At 53.3% G+C, this 26,405-nt stretch overlaps 1 protein-coding gene across 7 annotated transcripts in view; it reads right to left on the bottom strand.

Moving 5' to 3' along the window:
* Window positions 1–21,816, bottom strand: part of Eogt (EGF domain specific O-linked N-acetylglucosamine transferase) — a 29,696-nt gene extending 7,880 nt beyond the window's left edge. Inside the window, exons 1-16 of one of the 7 annotated variants that reach the window (XM_078033615.1) lie at window positions 21,160–21,310; window positions 20,340–20,540; window positions 19,727–19,780; window positions 18,935–19,034; window positions 18,769–18,849; window positions 17,504–17,727; window positions 16,398–16,489; window positions 15,777–15,885; window positions 13,037–13,131; window positions 12,330–12,434; window positions 10,081–10,187; window positions 7,654–7,757; window positions 3,648–3,740; window positions 3,276–3,347; window positions 3,101–3,187; window positions 2,142–2,210 (exon numbers count right to left, since the gene is read on the bottom strand). In XM_078033615.1, the coding sequence (XP_077889741.1) occupies window positions 2,142–2,210; window positions 3,101–3,187; window positions 3,276–3,347; window positions 3,648–3,740; window positions 7,654–7,757; window positions 10,081–10,187; window positions 12,330–12,434; window positions 13,037–13,131; window positions 15,777–15,885; window positions 16,398–16,489; window positions 17,504–17,713 (1,143 nt within the window). In that variant the 5' untranslated portion in view covers window positions 17,714–17,727; window positions 18,769–18,849; window positions 18,935–19,034; ... (1 more) ...; window positions 20,340–20,540; window positions 21,160–21,310. Of the gene's footprint in view, window positions 1–2,141; window positions 2,211–3,100; window positions 3,188–3,275; window positions 3,348–3,647; window positions 3,741–7,653; window positions 7,758–10,080; window positions 10,188–12,329; window positions 12,435–13,036; window positions 13,132–15,776; window positions 15,886–16,397; window positions 16,490–16,577; window positions 16,735–17,503; window positions 17,728–18,768; window positions 18,850–18,934; window positions 19,126–19,726; window positions 19,781–20,339; window positions 20,541–21,159; window positions 21,311–21,619 lie in introns of those variants that run through there. The other 6 variants (XM_078033617.1, XM_078033616.1, XM_078033614.1 and 3 more) reach the window with 6 other exon arrangements.
* Window positions 21,817–26,405: the final 4,589 nt, after the last annotated feature.

The raw sequence follows: 26,405 nt of genomic DNA on the forward strand, positions 1-26,405 counted from the left end.
CTTCAATTCCCAGCACCAAAAAAAAAAAAAAAGGAAAGAAAAAAATCAGTAAATACCATAAAGACGAAGCCCATTTATAAATGAGAGTTAACTTCCTCAGGCTCTCCCGGCTGGCAAACGCAGGGCCAAACTCAAGTCTGGGACTTCTGCCCCCAGAACCCGTGCTCTTACCCAGCGCGTGCTACTCTGCTGCTACGGAAAGCCACAGGCAGTGACCGAGAACCGCAGCCCCTCACACACTTGCTCCTCCTGGACCCCCAGGAACGTACTGCTCACATCAGATTGACCCGTGTCAATACTTTATCCATCAAAGTCTGCCCCCCCTGGTCTTCCCAAATCTCTTCTGCTTCAGCCCCCTCACCTGCTCAAGCTGGGAGCCTGGGGGCACACTCGGTTCTCCACACCTCTCCAGCACCCTGGGCCTGGCTCTGGAACTCACCCCGCGGCCACCATCCTCATCTGCTTCACCCTCCCTCCCCGGGCTGCGGCTGCCATCCAGCTCCTGCACACACTCCCACAGCCAGAGTGACTGGCGGGTACGTAAGCCACCGTGTCTCTGGGTGTGTTTGTCTTCAACACAGGGCTGCAAGAAGTCACTAGGAATCCAGCAGCTTCAACAGCACAGTGCATCCTTCCGCACCCAACAAGGGTGTCGCGGGGCTAAGGCAGGGTGCTGGCGGGGCTGCGTGCCTATGGGAGACGCCCCTCCCCAGCGCCTGGAACCTTCCACGGCTGAGGCTTAGGCCCTTCCCCCACCTTCACAGCCAGCACCCTGAGCCTCCCTAATCCTCCTCCCCTCCCTCGCCTTCTCCCTCCTCTTGCCCTGCAAGGACAGATAAGCTGAGATGTGAACCCAGCCAAGGGAAGAGCTCCCGGGGCAGGGGCAGAGGTTGTGGTGGACGGTGGACAGAGTTCCCGGCCATCTGGGATAGCTGCCCAGTGAGGGATCCAGGTGGCCTTCCTATTCTAAGGCAGCACAGGGAGGCTGAGTCCACCTGCTGCTGCAATGGCCCTCACCATGTCACCCGCCCTATTCATAGGACCCAGGGCTGAGGACAAGGCGGAGGGACAGGGGAAGTTATCCTGCCCACCACACCCTGCTCAGGGCTCTCAACTCACACTGGAACAAAGTCCAGGTCCTGACCTTGGTCCACAGGCCGCACCGCACCCCACTCCTCTGACACCCCCAGCTCCCTGGAGATGCTGCAGCCACGTTAGGTTGTCCCCATTTCCAGAACAACAGGAGCCTGTTCCACCGCAGCACCCCACCTCTGCCCGGAGGCTTTCCCTGGCTGGACTCCACTCTGATGAAGGCTCCTCATGGCGGCCCCTCTCCACGTTTCCCTTCATACCTCCCGGTCTCCACCCAGCACCTGGAGAGCTTCCTGCACACACTCCGGCTCCTGAGGTCCCCCCACGGGCTGACCTGCCTGCTCCTCGTCTGTCTCTCCAGCTACACGGGGCAGGGACCCTCCCTATATTCCCAAAGCCTGGCTCACAGCAGCTGCTCAGCGGGTCTCCTGTGTGTGCTGGGACGGAACCCAGGCCTGCCCTGAGCTGCCTCCAGCCCTCCACAGGCTTCCGTGGCCCACGCTGCACTCTGGGGGCTACCCTTGGCTACCCTCGGGGCCCGCAGCTCCATGGGCCTGACTCGGCCACCTCACTGAGGAGAAAGACAGTTTCGTGACCTGAGCTGTGGAAAGGGACTGGGATGCCAAGAGGCGAGCCATTCCTAAGACTGTCCCAGAAGTGGACGGAGACTCTGCACCTGTATCTGCTGCCAGGGCCACAGTACTGCCACACGCCACCAACCATCTCCCAGAGACGCCCTGCCAACTGCCCCTGGCTCTCCTGGAGGGCGAGAGCTGCCACTGCGGCCGTGGTGTGGCAGCAGGACTCCAGCTCTGCCGCCCTCCTGGCTCAGCCAGGGCTCAGGGACACTCGCAGCACGGCAAGCTGGCTCGGGACTTCCACCCACCAGTCAAGTCCAGCAACCAAACCTGGACAGGCCGTCAAGATGTCCAAAACCCTGACAGCAGAGTGTCAAACTGAAGATTCTCAAGCGATGTGGAAACACGCCGGCCACGGGTCAGGCGGTGAATTCCGAGGGAGGATATGAAGCGAGCACGTGGAAAACTAACCTCGTCTTGGTTCAGTATTTTGCGATACCCTGTGCTCCGGGAGAGAATGGTGACTCGAAGCTTTCCGTCCTGTAGTCAAAACGAGAATGGAAACAATGGCACACGTGTCTGGATGGACGGTGGACACCCGGACCTAAGATGTCTACACAGTGGAACGTGACTCAGCCCCAAGAAGGGACGCCACCCTGCCACGGGGGACACGGTGGACGAAAATGGAAGAAATGTGCACAGCGAGGCCCAGAGAAGGTCCTGCCTGTGTCGAGAAGCTGATCTCCAGGAACAGGGATAGAACAGGGGACACCGGAGGCTGGGAAGTGGGGAGGGCAGGCAGGACGAGAGGGGTGGGTTAGCAGGTACTAAACCGAGCTAAGAGGAGGACTAAGTTCCAGCACTCTGCAGCAATGCAGTGACCAGGCTTGACAAGAGGCCATCGCTACGTGCTGCGAGACAGGACAGAGACGCCCGTGAGAGACGGAGGGCGTGCCCCATTCTCTCCCTTGAGCATCACACTTAGCGTCATGTCTCCAAATATCACAACGTGCCCCGCAAATACGCACCGTCGCGCTGTGTCAGTTCAAAGTGACCAGACACCTCTACCTCAGCCACCAAGACCCATCTGTTCCCGACCCCGCAGCTGGGCTCTGGGCCGGCAGGGTGGGCTTCTGGCTGGGGTCATGAGTGTGTGTGTGTGTGTGTGTGTGTATGTGTGTGTGTGTGTGTAGGGGATCTGGGAGAAGGTGGGAGATGTGGCCACAGAAGGGGACAGAGCAGGGGAGGAGGTGTGCAGGGGGCAACTCTTTGTGGACGTTTGCTGACGCCCACAATGAGACGGCCCCGTCTGAAATCCCAGCCCAGGCCCCGCTGTCTCTGGTCCTTCTTCCCCCGCCAAGGCCATGCTGCTTCTCACTGGGTCGGAGAGGTCAGGCCTCCCCCAGGACCCACAGGGAACACACCCTTACCTGGGGGCCCTCTTGCCGGATGTGCAGTCTGTGGAGCAGGTGCTGGGAGAAGGCCCTGAACAGCCCCGTGTGCTGGCAGCCGGAGATCTAGGGGGTGCACAGGAGGCATGGCGTGAGCGCCTCCTCCACGGACCCAGGGGCTCTGTGCTACGCACCTGCCGCCCGCAGCACTTACCAGCGGGGTGTTGTAGAAGAGCCCGTACTGCATGCGGGGCAGCAGCGAGAACACGGCGTCCCTGAAGCACACCTGAGAAGGAAGACCCGATAAAAGGCAAGACAACAGAGAGCACTGTCATCTTGGAAAGCTCATCTCTGTTTTGCATTAGAATACTTTGTATTGCACGCTATTTCCAAGAGAATACAATCTACATCTTTTTTTAAAGTTACAAAAAAAAAAAAAAAGGCTTGCACGAGTATATGCTCAGTGAAACAAGAACTCTAGTTACAACAAAAGACACGGAGACACGAGAAGCCAACGGTGAGCGCTCACAGAGACCCCCATTACGTCTCTGCAGGCTGCAGCTATTCACAGAGAGGCTTCCCGTACCCTTTTGGAGTCGTAGGTCTTCAAGTGTATGACGTCGTAGTCCGTGAAGGCCTTCCAGGTCTCGGAGAACAGGTCCCTGTATCCAGAGGAGCTCTGGGAGAGGAACAGGACGGGGGGGGGGGGGGGGGGTCAGGGAAGGGCACGGCCGGCTTCTCAAGATAGCTGCAAAACCCGACTTCGCCCATTGGTACAGAGTCACGCTGGGATCCCAGACAAGCCGCACACACACAGGACAAGCAGGGCTGCACAGGGGCCGAGCCACGCTGGACGGGAAGGACAGATGTCCTCCCAGCTGCATGGCAGCTGCCAACAGCTCTGCTCATCTCCATCCTGCATTCGCACGTCTCCAAAACCACAGCTGCCGTGGGGTGTTCTGTGCCGTGTCTCCGTGCGCCACAGATGCACTCAGCACAGATATGGCACCATCTGTACGCATGCTCACCCGCTCCATGAGCAAAGACTGTCAGAGACAGCATCATGCTTTACAGACACGTCATAGCGAGAAAGGGTTCCAAAACCCTAAAGTCAAAAATACAATGCCCCAAATAAACTTTCCCTCCTCTAACATTGTTCTTGTCGGGTCTTTTGGTCACAGCAGTGATGAACCCGACTAAAACAGAAATCACATCAATGCTAAACCCAAGTATGGCACACACTGGTCTCCCCTTACTTTGTAGGATTCCTTGGCAGGATTTCATTCTTCATTATGTCTGGGTGGAACTGCATTGTGTGTACAGACCCCATTTCCTTTGTTCATGCATCTGTTGATGGACACCTGGGCTGGTGCCATGGTTTGGCTACTTGAATCGTGCTGCTATAGACATGGGTCTGCATGGATCTCTGTAGTAGGATAACTTTGGTTCTTTTTTGGGGGTGGGGGGGGCAGTGGGTCTCCAGGGATTGAATTCAGGTGCACTCACCCACTGAGCCCCATCCCCAGTCCTATTTTGTATTTTATTAAGAGTCATGGTCTCACTGAGTTGCTTAGCACCTTGCCGTTGCTGAAGCTTGCTCAGATCCTCCTGCCTCGGCCTCCTGAGCTGCTGGGATGACAGGCGTGCGCCATGCCCAGCTAATTCTTTGGGATAAATACCGAGGAGTGCTATGGCTGGGTCATGTGGTGGCTCACACCTACCTAGTCTTTTAAGGAGCCTCCAGACCAATTTCCATGGTGGTTGGCTAGTTTATCGTTCCACCAACAGTTGGGGGTGTTCTTTTGACCCATATCCTCTCCAGGTTTTATTGTGGTCTGTATTCTTGATGGATGCCTTTCTGGCTGGAGTGAGACGGAGTCATGGTGCAGTTTTGATTTATATTTCCCAGATTCCTAGGGATGCTGAAGATTTTTTTACATGTTTGTTGCTCATTCATTTTTTTTTTCTTTTGGGAGGTGCCTGTTTAGTTCATTTGCCCATTTATTACTGAATTGGGTTGTTGGGTTTTTGGTGTTAAAAAAACAACAACACAAGGCACGTCACTGTCTCGAGCCAGCCTGGGCTGTGTGTGTGAGCTGTGCACATCTGAGCACACGAGGGGACGGGACTGAAGTGGCTACTTTGACTGGGCTGTGCGACCTGTGTGTCCTTGTCTCTTGCTCTGCCTATGATCCCACACAGCACGTGACATGGGTGTGACTTCCTAAGACGTCAGTCGATCTGCTGACCCCAAGACATCACCATGCAACCCCCTGAAACATAACCCCTTGCCTATTTGGGTGGAACTTTCTCAAATGTCTTCCCCCTAATAAACAGGAGGGTTTCGGGCGAGCTCTCTCCTTTGCTGCCTCTCTTGCCTCCTTTGTGGGAGCTGGGGTCGAGGAGCCGTCACTGAACCCCAAGAAAGGTCTGTCCTGTCTCTGTGTGGTCAAGAGCAGCCAGCCAGTCCAGTTCACCTGCAGTGACCCTGAGTGATCCAGTCGTGCGTCACACGTCACCACTCAACTTCTCCCCATGGATTGAATGAGACAGAGTCCTTCAAGGGACTTGCCCACAGGCCAACTGCCGTCCCCTGGGGGACCGTGGAAATGGAGCAGGAGACTTTGGAGACCCACACCCCTCTGTGGTGCTATGATCAGGTGTGGCTTTCTCAGTTGCAGAGAAATAACAAACCTCCTAGTCAGTGAGAGGCCAGCCCCTCCCGTCGGTGTCCCCAGAGGGGCGTCTGGAGGACAGTGCCTCTGTGTGTGCCTGAAGGGAGCGGCCGAACTGCTGGACTGGACAAGCAGGAGCCAGAAGGCCCCATGGGCCACCTGGTGGCGGCATGTAAAGTGTCACCAAGGTCCGACTGGCAGCTACAGCCACCTCCCTGTCCACGGCAGAGGACGCCCCTGGGGCCCTCAGCCCGACTCTGGCGATACCGTCCAGCTGGAGGATGCAGGTCACAGCCTGCGGGTCATGCACTGCTTCCCTAAGGCCCGGCCAGCAGAGAGGAGCTCAGCACCCACAAGACCCACCGCACCCCACACTCGCCCTGAAGCTCCCGCAGCCTGGACTCTGGAGTGACCAGTGACTGCCCGTGTGGACACCCCAAGCCATGAGCAAGGGCCCTTGACAGACAGCACAGATCGTGACGGATGCCGGGGCAGTGGAGAAGGCAGGTGACAGCAGGACAGCCACCCAGCCCAGGGCTTCGCCTGCCCTGCCCGTCCACACCAGTCAGGGCCAGACTGCCCCGACCTCATGTGTCCAGGAGACCAGGTCGCTGTGATCTTCACATGGCCACGTGCCTCATCGCACCCCAGTGGGCGCACAGAAGGCCAGGTGCAGAGGCTGGCTCAGCTTGCCCGAGGCCACCCAGGGAGACACGAGAGACGCAACGGAAGCCTCTGGAAAGTGCGGGGGAAGCTTGCTGTGGACTCGTGGGTCCTTGCACACTGCACAGGAAGGCAACGAGGCACCCAGGGTTCCAAGCCACAGCGGAACCCTGGCCCCTCGCTGGCCGTGCACCTTCCAGCACTCCCTGCCGGCCAGGCCTCCCTTCCTCTGGAAACCGCAGTGAAAACCCCCGTCCCCACAGGTGCAAGCAGAGTCCCTCGTCCATGGGGAAGGAGGGCAGGCAGGGACGCGAGGGCAGGTGTCCTGTTGTAAAGGGCCAAACCGCCTGCCGAGCCACGCAGGCCCTCTGACGGATGTCCTGGCCGCCCTGTGAGGACTCACATCTGGGGTGGGGGGGGGGACCGACTTCCTCTGTGCTCAGAGACCTTTCCAGGAAATGGGGGGAGGGGGCAGCAACACTGGACACAGAGAGAGCATATGTGGGGGAGCAGGAAAGGGGAGCGCAGGCCCCGGGGCACAGTGCCTGCTCCCACGGACTCCAGCAAAGGTCTGGGGGCCATGGCCACAACCTCCCACAGCCACAGAGGAGCCCTGTGACCCGGGCTCTTCCTTGTCTGCAGAGAACTACGTGTCCAGTGCCCTCTGGAAATGACGATGGCCTGTGTCAGTGAGGTTTCTAGACCACCGTTCTCCTGACTTAAAAGGACGCTCGGCAGGGAGCTGCACTGGGCTGGGGAGCCAGGCTTAGGCCTCCCTGGCACCGTGACCCTTGGCACTGGGCATGGTCCTGCAGGGATCTGGGGGCCTTGCCAACGTAGCTGTTCCAGGTGGCATTGGCCCCTGGGTCTCGAGGCTCCTCAGACGTGGCAGTGGTACCTGTCCCCAGTGGACCTGGCCTCCGTGCACCTGGGCCGTGCTGTGTGGGCTGCGGTGACTCCTCCAGAGAGGTGCCAAGTGCTGCCCCGCCAGCCAGCAGGCCGCCAGCCGCCTGCAACATCATCCTGGGGGCATCTAGGCAGGAGTCAGGATGCTCAGCTGAACCACAGAGAACCCCCCCATGGGTGTACCAACTGCCCGTGTGGGAAGCCTCCCCTGCAGATGCCATCGTCACTGTCAAGCGTGCCCAAGCTTCTCTGCTGTGCACGTGTGCTGCACACGTACGTATGGGGAAGTTCTGCCTCGGGTCACACCCTGAGCGGCAGGGTGAAAGAGGAGCACACCCGGGTACTTACAGTGTCCCACATCACGATGTACACGTCCGTGCTGAAGGAGTTGTTCACGTGCTGGGTGATGTAGAGATTGACGAAGTCGCAGAAGTGGTGGTACATGTTGATACCTGGTGTACGGAAAGACATCCACCTCAACCAGCCCTCCAGCACCAGCATGAAGCCACCTCCACCCCGTCCCCAACCCTGGGATGGACTTTGAGTTGATACAAGTGGGGGAATCAAACAGGTCAGGAACCAGGAACATGAAGACTAATCCTTATTCTTTCTGATCCCTTCTTTAAAACATCAATTCAGCAGGACCCATTCACAGACATCGGGTGGTGAGGGGGGACAACTGGCATTTTGGTAGGTTCCGTTCTTGTCCCTTCTGCCCTGCTTGATTACTGCCCACACTATTGCTGGGGAAACACGAGCCAGCTCCTGCTGAGAAGAGGTGACCCAGATGCTCCAGCTGAAGGTGCACAGTGCTGGGCAGTCCACTCGGGGCTCACAGCGGGAAACGGGGACAACTAAGCCTGAGCTCCCGCTTTGCCCCGAGAATCCAAAGAGGAGGCACCTCCAAGCGTCCATCCCCGTGTCTGGCACAGAGTGAGACCCTCAGCCAGCCAGGGCCCACTGGGGCACAGTGGAGGGGCTGCAGCTGCCACTACCTACGAGTTCTCATGCCAGTCATTAAAAACCTCTGCTCGTGATGTGGGTGTGCAGCACCCAGCACTGAACCTGAATCCTGCCAATCAACAGGGGGCGACGTCCCAAGGAGGGGCATCGAAGACATGCAGGTTCGAGGATGGAAAAAGTCGGGTGAAAGAAAAACAGGGAGTCTCAGGAGCAGAAGCCGGACAACTTTCTGAGTTCATTTCCGCAGTGAATGACAACATTGTGTGCCAGAAAATAAGAGCAAAAACTACTCAGTTCTTTGCTTTGAAAGGCGCATTTTTTTTTTTTTTACCCAGAAAAATTTTGGCAAAGGGCATATTTTCAAATTAATAAGAAAAATAAAGTTCTGGAAGAATGCGTGCCCCTCCCCCGGGTGACACTTAGGGAGTTCTGGACATCGATGGAGGGACGGAGCATGCAGGGACAGTGCTCAGTACAAGGAGGACGTGTGGACCAGGGCAGACTCAGGCTGCACCCTGGGGAAGTGTGCCCAGGGCCTTACCTGCCACCCAGTGCTCATCCTCCCCGGCTAAGAGTGGAGGGGACAGGGAAGAGGGCGGAGTGTGAGGCTGCGGTGAGGACAGCAGAGGCACGTGCCTGCTCAGCCTGTCCCTCCCAGCTCCCACCTCTGCACCCCACAATCCTGCAGCTCACACGCCCCTCCTCCCCAGGCAGGCCAGGTGTGTCTTGGCCCCGTTTCACTGAGCCAGAACTTTGAACGGGGCATATTTACTTGCTCTTATTTCAAAAAACCCAAACTTGCCCAATGGCAGAGTCTAAGGCTTTGTAACGTAAGAATCACGACGTGTGCAGGCAGAGACGGGAAGACTCACGGACGGGCTCTCCACGCCTCACCGTGTGCCCTGCCTCTTGTGAGAGTCCACACGACCCAGTGTGGAGGACAGAGAGAGCACTAGGGCCTGTGTCTCTCCTCTCCAGGGCAACCAGTTCACCGGGTCAAAGTTACGCGTGCCAGCGAGACGCAGGCCAGCAGACATAAATGGGAAAAGAATGCTAGTGTTCCCTCTGCCCCCAAAATACACTGCAGTGGTAACTTCTAAAAGAATTTTAAAGTCACTTTCGTCATGGAAACGATATTAGAAAGTTTGACGGGGTCGGGGGTTATGGACATTTCTCCTTGACTCACGGTACATCCTTGGCCTCTATATTTAAAAAAAAAAAATGGTCATAAAACATAATCCAGCTGGCGATGGTGGCACACGCCTGTACTCCCAACAACTCGGGAGGCTGAGGCAGGAAGATCGCAAGTTCAAAGCCAGCTTCAACAATGTAGCGAGGCCCTATGCAATTTAGAAGCCCCCTGTCTCAAAATAAAAAATATAAGGGACTGGGAATGTGGCTGAGTGATTAAGTACCTCTGGGTTCAATCCCCAGTCCCCAAAACAAAAAAAACAAACCAAAAAACCCACCAGCAACAATAACCAAAAAAAAAAAACCCACAATCTAAGTCAGGAGATTGAGAATCCAGATGGGGTAAATTTAGTTACAGAGTGAAAGTACACCTACTTCTTGTGATTTTTGAATGAGTCACTTGGTATAAATGTGAGGGTTTCTTCTAGAACACCAAAAGTGTAAAGTAACAGGAAAGTCAAACGAGTTCATTGACTTCAGAGTAAGAAGCAAAAGGCGAATCCACCATTAGTCATATTGCTTTTTAAAAATTCACAGAAAATGACGACATTACATATATGAAAAACAGATTAAGGCTGCATTAGTCATGATTTAAGTTACAGAAAAATTAACTCTTCTTACCTGCATCTAATTTCATGAAATACGTGGGTTTTTCAATGACAATGTCACATTTACCATCTTCTATGGGTCTGAAGTTGAGCTGAGTATAGGTTCGTAGCTCAGCAAACCTGGAATTATGAATGGGGATATAATTTCTAAAGGATTCTTCCAAACTCCCTATTGCAACATTTTAACTTAGGATCTGTTCCCTGGGTAGCTCCTGTTTCTAGTGTTTAGAAGCCTTCTTATGGCAACAAGCAGCTTTTCAAACCTATTAAAAAAGATCAGATTCCAAAAATCACCCAGTACCCAGGAAGACATTCCTATAATCAACATCAGCTTTAACACTGAAACAGGAATCCGATGATTTTAAAATTCAGTTTAATGTACGAGGAAGTTAAACCGGGAACCTAACACCAAAGAATAGACATCAAGCTGGACAAAATAATCTACCAGTGCAGTTGGAGGATCAGCAGGATTTGCAGTAGCTTAGGAGGCGCAAAGAGAAGAACGGGCAGAGAAACTCCTAGAGGAGCCTTCTAGAATGCTGACAGAGATCAGATTCCCCAAATCGCCGAGCACCCAGAAAGACAGCAGACACAGCTCAGGCCCCCTGAAACATGGAGAGTCTATTTCTCAGAAGACATTTCCTGATTGCAAACAAGAGACAGTCCCAGGCGGGAGGCAGGAGACGTTCACCGTGAACGGGAAGAGCCTTGGTCCTCCTCGTCCTTGAGATCAGGTCTCACGCAAAACAAACAGCAAACAGGTCCTTTAAAACCACAGTGCAGAAAGAAAAGCAGGACTCCACTCCAGCCTCGCCCCCTGAAGGGGTGGAGGTCATCCCCCACCTGGAGAGTGGGGTGGCTCAGGGGCTCACCCAGGACACAGCAGAAGCAAGAGCTCCTCACTTCTGAGATCCAGGGAGACCATCCTGGGGCACGAAGCCCCTGTGGGACCTAGGGAGCCGCTGGTGCTCTGTGGGTCTCTGGGACAGACCCACAGGGTGAAGACTGAGCCTTCTGGCCAAGAGCCAGAGAGCAGCTGAGGCTTGCTGCAACCCAAGAGAGCTCAGCAGCGGACTGTGGAGGCCAGCTGAGTGCCAGATGGCAACAGCCCTGGCCAGCAGCTTGACCTCGTGGGACACCCCAAGCTGCTCCCAGTCCTGCTGTCAGAAGCAGCTCTATCATCTCAGTAGGAAGTGTTCACTGGGGTAAGTTGCTAGGTTGGGGGGGTCATTTGTTATAAAGCCATAGACAACATAGACAAATACGCCCTCGGGAGGTTTCGGAAGGATGTGCTACGGAGCAAGAGATGCTAACCCAGTGATACCCGGGGCACCTCTACATGAAGTCAGACTGCAAAATGTACCAGGAACGGAACCTGGGAGCCACCTACTGCACAAACCTGCTAAGTCACAGGAGAAACTTGGCTGCAGACTGCAGAACACCGCACAGGCCCCCCGTTATGACCCGGGGTGTGCCAGCATGAATGCTCTACCACAAAAGCTGACTGTCGGTAAGAGCAGCCTCCGTGGCCCTGAGGTGGAGCCCGGGGTTGTCCGAATGAGGAACATCCCACATCCTGACTGTGGTGGCCACAGGTCCCTGGACAGCGACACACATTTACAGTGCACACCTTTGCTTAGCCTGGTGAATCCACGTGTGTGCAGGGAGTAGCCCTGTGGCAGTGCCAGGTTCCTGGCTCTGACCCTTGTGCTGTGCCACCTGAGATGTCACTGCTACAGGAAGCTGGGGCGACGGCCCAGTGGGGGCTCCCTGCTTAATGTTTAAACTCCCATGAGTCTGAAAGTGCTTCAAAATAAGAAGTGTGGAAATCAGGGCAGCGTTTACCCTTCAGGAGCCAGGGCGGGGACTGGAGGAAGGGTCACGAGGTGAGTGCACTCTTTCAGACCACACTGTCCCCGCTTTGTGCATGCAGTGATAAATTCCAAAGCATGTGCATTTTGAAGAAAATGTGTTCCCCAGAATGTATGCAGCAATTAGGAGTGAATAAAATTCACTTCTGAGTGACTTTTCCTTTACTTTCTCTTATTCTATAAGCACACATGTTTGATGCAGATGCATCCGAGGATTCTTCTATAACCGTCACTCCTCAGCAGCTCAGGCCTGTGCAAATTCAGTAACACAACTTGAGATTATCTACAAATTAAGTGATATTTTTGAAATCTGCAAGTTTCCAAAGTAAAGGCAAACATTTTAGAGACAAGTGTTTTTTTTAAAAAAAAAAAAAAAAAAAAATCACGTTACCAAGACTGCAGAGGGCTTTTGCGTTGACCTTCAGACAACAACAAGTGCGAGTCAAGTTCACAGTGTCCTCCAATTTCACCTTTCCGGAAAAAATCTTCCTTGAATCTGGTGTAAAGAAAAAAAAAAAAACTGAGTTTAGATAACTTTTTCAAGACTCAAGCCCATGAATTGTGAGCAAAAGCAATCGCGAATTTCAAAATTCATCGTCCATGAGAATCTACGCCGCGTGCTTGTGCAATGACATTCCCGTCAAGGAGCAACCACACCGATGACGCGGCTCTTAAGACACACCAGTGGCAGCCTGGCTGCCTGTCGGTGTGGACACTCTACTGCGTCTGCACAGCCATCAACCCGCCTAGATACGTGTTTCTCAGAATGCATCCCCACCACTTGGTGAAATGTGACTGAATTTATGATAGAAAATTTAAGACAGCTGCAAAAGCCGGGCTGAGGGTGTCACTCAGTGGCAGACACTTGCTTGGCGGCTCTAGCACCGCAGAAAGGAAAAAAAAAATCATGCAGAAATAGTAGGATCCCATGAGGGTCTCTAGGTGCCTGTGGCCTAATTCCCACCGTGATCCAATCAAGACCCGTGTGGAGCATCCCTGCCTCACCTGCCACCCAGCCTGACCCTTTCCCTGTGAAGCAAGTCCCAGACAGTCCCGACCCAAGACCTCTCGGAACGTCTAAGGGCACCTTCTACGTACCTTTCCTCATCTCTCTTGATGCTTCTGAAGTCAAGGTAGAGGTTGGTTGCTCTGCAGTATTGAAGGTAACGAGAGCACATCAGACTGGAGTCGCTCTGAAATAAGGTCAAGAAAAAGAAAAACACAACTTTGACTATTTTTCTTTTTTTTGGTACCTGGGTGCTCACTCTTCCATCCCCAACCCTTTCTATTTTTTTTTTTCTATTTTCTTATTTTGAGACAGGCTGGCTACATTGCTAAGGCTGGTCTCGAACTTACGACCCTACTGGCTCAGTCTCCCCAGCAGCTGGGATGACAGGTGTGGCCACCGTGCCTGGCACGTAGCACGACCATTTTGAGGACTCGCCAAACTGGCTGAATGTGTCGACGGCAAGTGTACCCACAGGACACAGGGAGGAAGGATGCGGAGCTGCGTGTCTGAGGATCCCTCCTCCCAGCCTGGCCGCAGGGACCTCTGCCAGCTCCCAGGGTGTGGTTCCTGTGCAGAACCCACAAGAGTCTCTCTGCATGGCCTCAGATGTCACCGCTGAGCTGTACGCGCGGTTCAGTTCAGTTCCCAAAAACAAGTGCTCGGAACCAATGCGGCCCATAACTATGGAGAAAAGTGTTCTCCCAGCGAGCCAGACCAAACAAGAAGCGCACACACGCACGCACACACACGAGACACCCAGTGATGACAATTTTAATGAGTCGCCCACAGTTCGCGGAGTCCAGCTCACCAGCAGCAGGACTGGCCACGAGTCCCTCACGGGAACTGGAGGTTCCTTACGCAGGTTTTTATACATCCCTTACATTTGCTACTCTAAGTAGAAGACAGAGATTATCCTCCCAAAAGCTGAATGAAGGAGCTGCAGAGTCAACTGCCACAGCCCACTTCTGCCCCCGCCACTGGTCTGTGCTGAAGGAGGGAGCACCTTGCAATGGTTCCGCTCTGGGTTTTTTTTGCAGATTCAAATGCTGATTTGTTATTCTTCCTAAAACTTGTCATGAGCGCCGGGCCTTAATCAGGACCTGCGAGGAGTTCTGCACTCTGCAGTGAGCCCAAGATTCCAGGGGACTGGTGTCATGTTCCTGTCTGCAAGACTCCATCTCCCAACACTCGGCGTGAGGGACTAGCAGGTGGGGCCTCTGGTGAGCGTGGTTAGTGGCCCTCTGAAAGGGACCTCACCCTCTTTGCACCAGAGGAGGGTACAAAGACGGGCAGCTCTCTGCACGCTGGAAGAGGACCCTGACGGGGACCCGACGGCACCAGCCTCTTTGTCTTGGACTCCCTGCCTCTGGACTGGGAGGAAGGGAGCTCTGCAGCTGTGGGCCACCGAGCTATGATATCACAGCGGCCCAAAACCAGGACGGGGGTCAGACTCAGCACACGCACATGGACGGCATTCCACAGCTGCCCTGAGAGCTGTGCGGGGTGGGCCGGGCTCCTCCCCGGCCTTCTCCTTCTCCACCGCCAGCCCCAGCCACTGTGATAACGTCAGCCAGAGGCCTGTTGCAGGTGCCTGTGGCAGTCTAGCTGAGGGCCCAGCCTCCCAGCTCCAGGCCTCCCTCCCTCTGCATTCACTGCTAACAGCTCTAGTCAAGGACACCCCAACAGCACTAGAGAGCATGTATTCAGCTTGTGAATTAATTTTTCCCTTTGCCAGACTCCTGGAGGCGACAGAGGCCCCAAGCCAGGGTTCAGGACTGTTAGATTCTAGGGAATAGGGGACTTCAACAGTAAGCGGTCACAATACCACCCACCTTTAAAATAACACCAAGCCTTTTGTGGGGAGCCAGGCCCTGCACTGAGCAATTTTATAAGCAGAACCTCGTTTCATCCTCCCTACAAGCTACAAAACTGGCATGGCCTTAAGGCCGGGGAGACAAACTCCAACGGCCGAGTGCCTTGACTAAGTCAGGACATGAACTCTGTGATGGGGAGCCGACTTTGTTGTCACCACGCAACACCACCTGCTGACCTCGTGTTTGTCCTCCCCACGGGGCTGTGGAATGGAGGGAAACACACTGGAAAACCAGCCGCCTTGAATTCTATAGTCTGGAAGGCAGCTTGAGGGCTCAGAGGAGTCGCTTAACTGCTTTGAAGGCCCTCTTTTCTGCTCTAGGAAAGCGGCTCGGTATCTGTGCTCTGCCCGTCTGCTGCAGCACTGGTGAGACCGCTGGACAGCGTTCCGGAGAGCTCGCTGCAAACTGTCCAGTGCTCAGCAAAGAGAAGCCTGGACCAGGTGTATCCTCTGCCCCAGATGACCTTGATACTGGGGATCTAACCCAGGGGCACTTTACCTCTGATCCATGTCCCCAACCCTTTTTATTTATTTATTTTTTATTTTGATATAGGGTCTCACTAAGTTGCTGAGGCTGGCCTTGAACTTGTGATCCTCCTGCCTCAGCCTCCTAAATTGCTGGGATTTACAGGGTGTGCCTCAGAGCGCAGCCTGAGAAGGGATCTGTAAAGACACCACAACCAGTTTCTCTTCTTCAGCATATGTGGGAGGAGATTCTGAACCTAAAACTATTTTAACTGCCTCAAGATATACCTGTCTGACCTACATGTGAAAGGAGAACAGAAGGAGACAGAATCCCGCCTTTGGGGATGCTAATAAAACTCCAAGTCTATAAAGAGAAGGGGATTCCCTGGATGGTGCCACTTCTCTTGTGTTTACATTACAACCTGATCAATGCCATTGACGACTAATAGTAACATGAAGCACGCTGATGCGTGAGACAGCCAGGCGCCTACCGTGCTCTCGGGCCGGCACAGCACGCGCACCTCCTCCAGCCGCTCCCTGGCAAACCCGAAGTCGGCCTGCTTCCAGAACAAGTCCTGGGCCGCCTCCACGCTGTCCATCCTGTTTGCAAAAGAAAAGCTGCTTTTGCCCTTCACCTCTTTCTGGGCTGGAGTTTTCTGTCTAAACATTAAGCTGCAGAAATCTGCTTTACTTTATTATTATTATTTTTTTTTTTTTGCATATCTATCATCATTTCCCCGTTAACTATTCCTCTGTAGGTGAAGCTACCAGCAGAAGCTATTCACTGACTCATGGGCTCACGAGGAGAGACAGCACCCTACCCACCTCACCCTAAGGGGAAGCTTCTTGCTGAATCCCGGGGAAACTCTCCGTTGTCTCCCCTGCCTACCCTGGGGAGGTGCTGTCCAGGGCCAAGCACTGTCTTCTCCCTCCGGCAGAGGAAGTGACCGATATCCCCACCCAGCCTGAAGACAGTCAGTTGAGTACAAGACTCGACTGGCAGATTAATACCTAAAGAATGACTATCTAAGGCAAGCGGGGTACTGGCAGGCCTGGCCCAGAGAGCAGGAGCCTCACGGGGAGCAGGGTATCTATTCCCTGGGGGAACTTACCATCCCAGGCTGCACACGGGGTAACCAAACCTGAAGCCTGGCTGGCAGGACTTCTCGTAGCCCCAGCAGTAGTTCAGGTTTTCCAAGTGCTCCTGCGACATGAAACACGCACACTTAGGTGGGCCTCCTTTCTGACGCTTACAGGGAATGCTCAGGTTTTTTTCCATTCACAAAACGAACCTTTACAGACTGTGGTAGGTTACCCTAGGATTCACGTTCCCGGAGTGAATTCCGAGACGAGCAGTCTCGCTTCCCAGTGGTTGCCTTACTCACGCCTGCGTCTGTCCTAACCAAACGTCCAAGCTCTTTAGCTAGACCACCAAAGACCCATTTGATTTAGAAGGTCTTTAAATTCCGGCTTCAGAGACGGGCCTTTCTCAGAGGGCAAGCTGAGCAGATACGCACGCTGGAATTTCTGTTACTAAAAGGAGCACCGCTAACTTGAATAGAGCAGGAACTTGGCTCATCAATCAAGATCAGCAGAAACCCCCAAGGTCCCAAGGTCACACCCTTGAGGCCCCGGAGGGACACGGAAAGGGGCTGCAGGGCCAGGTTCCTCTGCAAGGCGCCAGGAGCAGCGCTGGTTGGATTCCAGGAACTGCTTTTTCATGTGCTTCCTGCACGGGCATGTGGGAAAGGAAGCGTCTCCTGGTGCCCAGCTTTGATCTCCAAGGCCCTCGGAGACGTCTTAATGGGCCCCTATTTGAGGCCTTTCCAACCTCAGAGTCTGGCTTGGGGAGAGAGGCTGAGGAGCCATTGCTGAAATTAAGCGCCAAGGGACCTCTTAAGAGCCTTTGAAAAGGGAAGCGGGTGCGAATTCTTGACTTGGGACGAATGTTCTTTTCTGCCTAAAACCTGATTTGCTTCATTTATAAGAGTGTGCAGACAGGACTGGGTGCCGTTTTAGCAGCGGCTTAGACACCAACGGTCACTCCTGTGCGTGGACATGGTTTTCAGACAAGTTCAGTTCACTCAGAAGTGTGGTGGGATGAACTGGCTCGTCCGAGAGTCAGAATCCGACCTTCGGTTTCACCCCACCGTTACAGCAGAATTGGGAAACCAGCCCAAACCGCGCCCTTGCAGAAGGGGAGACGCCTAACGCCTACCTTATATGGGCAGTGTGCGTCCTTCTTGCAGAGGGTGGCGATGTGCCTGTTGTTGTGCAAGAAGCGGGGAATGTGCTCCTGGTGCAGGCGGAGGCTGGCGTAGTCGAACAGGGGCTCACCCGGCGCCCGGTGGGTCTCGGCGGCAGCCCCATCTTGACCTCTCAGAGAGACTTCATGCAGTAACGCTCCAAAGACAAGCAGCATTAACATAGCAGCCTCCAAACCTAGGCAGAAAACAAGCCCATCTCCATGAGGAAGTTTCCTTGAAGAGTCAAAGCAAAGGTCCAGCGCTAAATGAGCGAAATCACAGCGCCCTTCGCTGCATCGCTGAGGGATGCTCATTTGCCAAATGCTCACTGAACACCGCCCCATGCCCGGCATCGTGTTAGGAGCTCGCTACGCACAGAGGGAGAGGAGAATATCACATCCCAAATACATTTCTTTGACATACGTAGGGTTGGATATTCAGAGAAATTGCAGACCTCTGCAGACTCTGAGAAGCTGTCCTGTCGTAAAGAGAAGTGTGCACGGCCACCTTAGGAGACGCGGAGGCAGGTCCCGGCTTTCCAACCCACCACTCCCCTTTGGGTCTAGGAGCGCTCTTAGAGCTTGCATGGGTCTGCTGCCTGGCCCCTGCAGGGATCGTCACGGATGGCTGGGAGAGGCCCCACCTGCACAGCAAGGCCACCCTCGATAGCTGCTCAGCCTCCCCCGCAGCCCTGGGGCTCCACATCCCCCCCTCAGAAGCCCAACCCCGCACCCCTGTTAGCTCCACACGAGGTTCAGTCCTCTTTGAGCTCAGATGCCGTGCTGATTAGCACCTAAGATGATCTGTATGTTCTCTTCCCTGTTATCTACGGTCATTTTATTTTACAGACTCAAGTTACCAAATCTTCAGGGGAAAAAAGAGAACATTGAAAACTTCCCCGAGACCAAGCTAAACGGGACAAGAGAGACCAGTGCTCTCATAACTTGTACCCTGGTGCCAAAGAGAGAAACCACTGAGTGGAGAGGCATTCCAGATGTCAACAGGGCTGCAGACGAGGCCAAAAGAAGAAAGCCCACACTTCCGGCTCTGCTGGGTGCAGGATTTCCGAGGCAGCACCTCAACAGTGCCTCTGTTGAGAAGGCAGCCACAGTACCATAAGGGACTGAGTGTGGCTGTGTTCCCATAGGACTTCATTGACAAAAACCACCAAGCTGACGACTGAGTAAGGTAATGTGGTGATATGGCAGCCGCACAGCGCAGGGACGTGAACACTGACCTCGTCACCTGGGCCTGAACCCCCGTCTGTCGCTCCCTGGTGAGCAAGTTGCTTCACCTCTCTGTGCCTCAACGTTCCCACCTGTAAAATAAAGATAACAGGGAGCAATTCCTTCACAGGGCCGTGTGTGGATGGGTGAATTACGGTACAGTGTTCAGACACGCACCTGGAACAAACCAAGAGCTCTGTGAGCATTCGAGACGGAACAGGGAGCGTCACGGAGGGTCAGGGAAGTGTCTGGGGACGAGGAGCCACCACAAGAGCACCTGGCGGAAGTCAGACCCACTTCAGGAGTCCCTTGGGAACAGCGAGGGCAGTGACATCCTGAGCCCACCTTCCAGCAGGGACAGAGGTCACCTGTTGGGAGCGGCATGCCTTGGGAACAGCAGGAGTGAAACCAAGCGGTCTGCCCCGGAATCAAGGCCTTAAAAGCCGTAACGCTGTGTCCCAAAGCCTCCTGAGTCACTCAGCCCCCCAGGAGGGGCAGATCTCAAACACCTCCTGCACAAACCCAGGCGTGAGCACTCCACTCTCGGCTCCTTCAGAGGCCTCTCTGCCCACTGTTCTGGTTTCTGTGGTTTTTTAAGGGCAAACTGCCATCAGACGGAGCCGTAACCTGCCGCATGCTCCTCAGTAGCATCCGCTGCTCACGGGGAGGGGCAGGACCACAGAGCTTTCAAATCAGCCTCCACTGACTCCAGGCCTCTAGCCTACGCTGCTGCGGTCCACACACCTGGAGCTTCAGGGCCAAGGCGTCAGAGTGCACATCGGGCCCCCACCAAGACGTCCCTCCTCCCCGAGAACGGTAATCACAGGGGTCTTCTCTAGGCAGCCCTGAAGAACAGGTGCTTGCCTGTTGTAAATCTGATCTGAACTGACACTTGTTGTTGGGCTTTTATCCAACTTCAGAAGATGTGGTGACAGACACAATGACTTGACTTCTATTGAAGCTACTCACCTCTTGAATCCTCAGGACCGCCCAGAAGCTATTGATGTTTCAGGTCTCTAAACCCTGTTGGAAAACAAACAAACAAACAAAAAAACATCACCTCAAGAGCATGCTAACGTAGACTTTGAAGTTCGGGAGATGACCTGATTGAAAGGAGGTATAATGAGAGAAAATGATTCACGAGGCTTAGCCAGGAAGCCCAGCTTGGGACACTCTCTCTTTTCGTCCCTAAAAGCCACAGGTCTCAAAGCAAACTCAAGGCCCAGCCCTCAATACAGTGACCTGGTCGGCAAAGTGGCTGTTGAGCAGGAAGGTGACTGCCCACTTTGCACAGCCATGGATGGTACAGGCCAAGAGAGGACATCCCTCAGCAGGGCAAACACGTCCCGCTCTCTGCAGAGCTGCCAGTGGCCTGGAGGTGCGTGGACAGGCTATCCTACCCTTTGGCTGGCCCTTGGGGTAACAAAGTCATTCCATGTCTTGACCCAGGCCTGAACCGTGGTTATGTAAGTCCACTGTCTTGAGGGAGCTCTGGCCCTAAGTGAACCCCATCCCAGAAGAAAAGTAACACATGGGCATTTAGATTTTAGGGAAAATGTAAAGAGGCAGATGTTAAACCTACCCCTAGCTTAAACTGGATGGCGGCTGCGGGTGTGTGAAAGCAGAGTCTTTCTGGGGTCTGTCCTCTTGCATGTGCCTGACGGGGAGCCACGATGGTCCAGGGGGTCCAGCAGTGGGCAGCGCTGGGAGCTGTGCTGCCTATCTCCAGCCAGCAGGGCTGGCCTTCTCCACCTCCCTGTCCCTTGATGGGACTTCCACAGGCCTAGAAGCAGAGAGGGAAAACGGCAAAATCTAACAAATGACGAGAGAGATGAAACCTGGGGGGGACGGAGCCACAGTGGCGACACACGCAGCGCTCTGTGACAGAGCTCTGAGCCAGATGCATGTGAGATGCAAGGACTCCTAATTGCCGGGTCCCCACCTGTGTCGCCAAGTCCCGCGGTGGGTATGAGCAGTGCTCGGAAAGGGCTTGCCAGCCAGGACGGGGTCCCCCAGCTGTCTGCCACGACACCAGCCCCCTCCCCAGTCTGGCGGGCCCGGCAGCCAGCGCCCTGGCGCCGCGCAGACCCTGCGCCCTGTTGGCGACCCCGGCCAGGCTCTCCCGGGACCGCCTGGGCGCCGCGACCCGGGGACCCGGGCGCACCCGGGAGGGCCTGGGAAACACGGCCGACTGGGCGCAGCCGGCGGCCCGCGTGATCCGGGGCCCTGCGCGCCCCAGCCGGCGCCGGGGAGGCCAGGCGCGGAACGGGCGGGCCAGGAGGGTGCCCGCCGCCGTCCCTGCTGCAGGGAATGGGGAGGCGCGCGGAGGCTCGGCCCGCCCGGAGGCCGCGGCCGGACAGCGCAGAGCGCGGGCACAGCTCGGGGGTCGCGGAGAGGCCCACCTGGAGCCGCGGAGACGGCAGACCCGGGCCGCGGGGAGGAGGGAGTCGCCACACCCGCCACCGCGCTCGCCGGAAACCTCGGTGCGCCGCGGGGCCAGGGGGCGCCCGGGAGCAGGCGGCGGGCGGGGCCGCGGGGCGCGGGCGCGGGGAGGAACCCGCCACCCACCCTGCGGGGCCCGCGCGGGCCGCACTCCCCCCAGCGGAGGCCAGTGCCACCGCCCGGCCGGCCCCTGCCGCGCCCTGGTCCCAGCTCGTCCCGGCGGCGCGCTCCCGGGCCCTGGGACCCGGCTGGAGGACGACCTGGGCTTCGCGCCCTTCCAGGTGCACCGCGCGGAGTCCCTCCTTCCCACGCGGTCCCGGGCACTCGGTGCCCAGCGCTCCACGCGGAGACCGCCCGCCGCTGACCCAGCCGCTCCCGGGGTGAGGCCAGGAGCCAGGCGCGTCCCCAGGGTGCTCTCACCTGCTGCCCGTCGGCAGCGAGTCCAGAGCTGCTCCTGAGGTTCGTTTTCCAGGTTTCCTACTTTATCTCAGGGGCCACCGCTTACTTATACCCTCCCCGGTTGCTGGAAGGCCCAGCCCCGCGGCCTTCTGCTCCTGGCACCGCGCCCCCAGCTCGGTGAAGTGGACCATTAAGCACTGACTCAACTTGGACCGAGTAAATGAAGTTGACGCGGCAAAAATAAACACGCCCAGACGTAAAGTCACTAACGTGATCCCAAAGGCCTGAGAGTTCCGTTAGTACTGGGCTAAATCAGGAATTCAGTGTGCAGAGCTCTTTCTCTTTTCAAATAATAGCAAAAGCATATATAGTATTTACCATGTGCCAGGCATTATTCTAAAACACTTTACAAGTGGTGATCCATTTCCTTTTCATGTTAAGAAGAGTCTCTGGGGGCCGGGGACATAGCTCAGTTGGTAGGGTGCTGGCCTGGCATGCATAAGGCCCTGGGTTCAATCCCCAACACCAAAGAGAACCACTACTTCATTATTTCATACTCTGCCTAGCCACCTCAATAAGAACAGTAATTTTGTTCTGGTGCCAGGCCAGTATTTTTGGTTTTCTTTTGTTTTTGAGCCACACCCCGAGTCCAGGACTGCAATTCTTTAAAAAATGCTTTCTCAGCCTGTTGGCTACCCTGCTATTTTAGTCATTACAGGAAATGTGGCTTTCCTGTGAGTTCATTCTAAATAAATCATTGTAAACAAGCCGCTTTTACACTAGAGTGATGTACAGTTAAAACGTGTGTATGAATACCTAGGTTCTAAAAATAGATTAGTCTAATTGCAAAAATACACAAACCAATCGAATCACTGTGATATCTACATGGTGCCATAGTAAATGGCTACCTATTGAATGGTCACTCAGACCTAGAGGAAACATGATAAAGCTTTTAAAACACAAGACTGAATTCTATGTTACTATGACACCCATTCTCAACATTGCATTTTACCCCCCAAAATCAATGTTAACATTTAATTTTTAACTTTTCTGCAAGTTTACATCTAACATAATTTCGAATGTCCACCAATAGGAGACTGGTTGAAACTATGGTGTCAACTTTCTGTTACTGTGACAAATTCCTAAGATAACCAAGGTGTAAAGACAAAAGGCTTATCTGGGCTCACAGTTTTGAAGGTTTCAGTTCATGGCTGATTGGCCTAGCTGCTTTGGGACCTGTGGTGAGGCAGCCAATCATGGTGGGGAGAGCCAAGCCACTCAACCATGGCTGGGAAGTGAAGGGAGGGGAAAGGGCTGGGGTGCCATCATAACCCCCTGCCTTAGCTTCACCTCCTCTCTAAGCACCATGCTAGCACCAAGCCTCTGGCCCACAGGCCTCTGAGGGGCACTACAGGTCCAAACTACAGCATCTGGTCTCCACAACACAAGGCAGAGCTGCACAGGTATGAGAACTGAGGGATGTGTCCATGCACTGCCAGATGTCACTGAGGGTACAAGGGAGTGTAACCCGCATGCACCTAGGAAAGAGGTGAATACACACACACACACACACACACACACACACACACACCTGATATCATTTCACAGAGGGACGAGCACTAGTCCATGTGATCACGGGTAGGGAAAGGAAGGGATATGGGACAGGGCACACATAGAAGGCAGCTTCACTGAATACCCCTTACTTACATGTGGCTTTGGGACCATGTGAATATGTGACATTATAAAACACAATTTTGAATTTTAAAAAGCAGTCTTGAAAAATTGATGGAGAAATTAATCAGCTGTATCTAAATGCTCCAGGGTTGTGGCCTGTCAGACAGAGAACTACCCCAAGCAACTCTGAAGCGTGATTTCTAAATCCTTAGTGGATTGAATCCTCCAGACTGGAGGAATTACAAAAACCCTGTGGACTCCTTAGTAATTAAACTGTTGGTGGCAACGTTGGTATTGTGGAATAAACCCAGTAGGTGTATCAAGGGGGTACCCTTGAAGCCCAAGTTTGGAACCTAGCAATACAGAGGAAAGCTTGATGAGGTCATGCAAGCATCCTGTAGTTCTGGATCTCGCTTGGGAGTCTCAAGGGGAAGGCTTACTTTTTCTATGAGAGTTTTCATGAAAACCAGTGTCTCCCATAACCACATGACAAAGGCCTAAGTGTAAAGCACTCCGCAGAAAAGGCACCTGTTATTCCAACGCTGTGATCTCTACAAACCATTTCCCACTAAAAGAAATGCAAACACCAAAAAAAAAAGGATGATCTTGGGTCTGGGAAGGAAGTAGGCAGAAAAGCTGGAAGCATCCCACTTCAGGACTCAGGGAAGCAATGAAAGTATTAGGCAAGGGAGGAGCCCTCTGCCAACAGTCCCAAGACAAGACGTATCATCATCCACAGATTAACTGTTGTGGACTGAAGATAGCCCAGCTATCTTCAAATAATCCTACTGAAGAAGACACAGCCAACCAGCCACACAGGCCAAAGTCTGCCCTGTCCACCTTGGATGACATAAGACAACCGACCCTAAACAAAGAAGAACCCTACCCTTTCTAATTGTGATGGCATGGTTGATGTGGAGTGTCTCTTTTTACAATGACATGCAGGCTGCGAAGATGGGAAGGGAATGGCAAAACAGCATTCCACCCTACAAACTCCATAAAGTGACAGATTAAGGAGTGGTCAATGGAAGGACAGGATTCCGCGCCATTCACGTGCTGCTGGAATAGCACACTTCTACCTAATGAAGCACTCAGTCAAGTAACAGTGGCCTCTAGATCCAGGTAGAGGAGACGGAACACATAGATCACACACACACAACCAGCAACATCCAGATGCAGGGAACTCGAGTTCTTCAGGAAAAAAGAACAAAGGACTCAGATGCTTCTACTAATAGCTAGAAATAGAGGGAGAGGGAGAGACCATGAGTTTAGAGATTCAAGACACGGAGCAACAACCACAATGAGCAAGTCTTCTTTGCATCTTGATTCAAAAATGAACTTTAAAAAACGATTTTAGACAACTTGGGAAATATTAGCATTGACTGAGTATTCAATATTAAGAATTAGTTTTTCAGGTATGATAATGTGATTTTTTTAAAATCCTTAGATTTTAGGGAACATATGTAAATATAACCAACCCAATTATGTTTGAAACTTGCTTCAAAATATGTGAGGCTGAAACGGACGCCCACTGGGGTGTGAATGAAACAGGATGGGCCAGAGCTACTGAATACTTGGACATTCGTGTTTGAAACTTTGTGTGATCCAACTTCTCACAATTGCATCAGAAGTCCGATAAGAGGGCTACCGTTCACTGCTACCCCCAGGCACCTGGGACAGCTTCAGCGGAACATAGTTTCGGTTCTCTGGTGCAGCTGATTCAGTCACAACTTCAAACTACTGAAGATTTAAGGGAATAAAATTTGGCGGAAGATGAACTGCAGGCACGTAATTCCTTCCCTAAAATTCTTGGGACCATATATATATTCCTCCATTTTTTTTTTTATGGAATACGGCTGTATACCAGTTAGTACCCCCACAACTGAGCCCCACCCAGGTCACACCCCCATGGCCTCATCCGGCACTTCGGTAGCAAAATGCATGCACTTGCACACTGAGTGCATGAGGTATCGGGCCCAAGCTCTGCAGGTCAGAGCTTGTCACCAAAGTCCACCTGATGGCAAACATGCGGGTTTCATAGCAGTGGCTAAGGGTTGTCCTACCTAAGTGCATTTCCTGCAGCGCTTGGGGAAATGCAATACTGTTTCCTACTATCATCTGAACATAGATTTCTGAATGCTATATGTTTTAAAAATTAAGATTATAATTTGGAAAGAGACAAATGGAACACCTCATTCAACAAGATCCATTAAGGCAGGAAGAACTTTTAATATTATAGCAACAGAAAACCTCTCATTACCTCTTGCTTAGTATTACTTGAGGTTAAAACATTAAACTTTGAGCCCTCTTTGGGGAAGTATAGGGGAATTCCAGGCAGCTCCAAGAGTAAATTCTCTGTATCACAACTGCAGATTTCTGGAGCATTTTGAGTTTTCTGAGGAAAGTTATTTAAGTACTGAGAAGAGAGAGTTTAATTTCCATTCTACCTTGGAAGAGGCTCTGGTTTGCTAGAAGGTACAAGGGATAGATGTGGCAACAGCTACTCAAAATGGTACAGCTAATCATGAAAAATAATATGGAATATACTAAAAATTTTTAGAAATACAGCTACTATATGATCAGCAATTACACTTCTCAGTATTTATCCAAGATCACTGAAAATAGAATCTGGAATAGAAGAGAGATTAGCAATCTCACCAACTCTGCAGCACTAGAAATAATACCAAGAAAGGTCAACAACCAAATGTCCATAGAATGGGGAACAGATAAGAGAAAATGTGATGTATGCATGCGACAGAATGTATTTTAAAAGTCCTACATGCACATAGGGTAATAATGCCTGACTCATTCTACTGTCTTTCCTATCCCCAGGCCCCTACCCTCCCTTCACTGCCCTCCCCCACCCTTAGAGTGAGTTAGCATCTGCAGAGCAGAGGAAACCTTCGGACTTTGGTTTTTGAGGATTGGCTTATTTCACTCAGCATGACACAGAAAGTACTTTGAAGTTACAGAGCTTCATGACCGAGCAATATGAACTGAGGCACAGAGGACACATTTTCTCTGCTGTTCCTGAATACAGACACAGCAGAAAATCTTCAGGCATGTCTCATTATTCAGAGTAACTCAAAGAAAATTTGGCCTTATACTTATTTCCTTAAAACATGAGTTCCCC

The sequence above is a fragment of the Ictidomys tridecemlineatus genome, chromosome 16, assembly GCF_052094955.1.
Source record: "Ictidomys tridecemlineatus isolate mIctTri1 chromosome 16, mIctTri1.hap1, whole genome shotgun sequence".
Taxonomy (NCBI): domain Eukaryota; kingdom Metazoa; phylum Chordata; class Mammalia; order Rodentia; family Sciuridae; genus Ictidomys; species Ictidomys tridecemlineatus.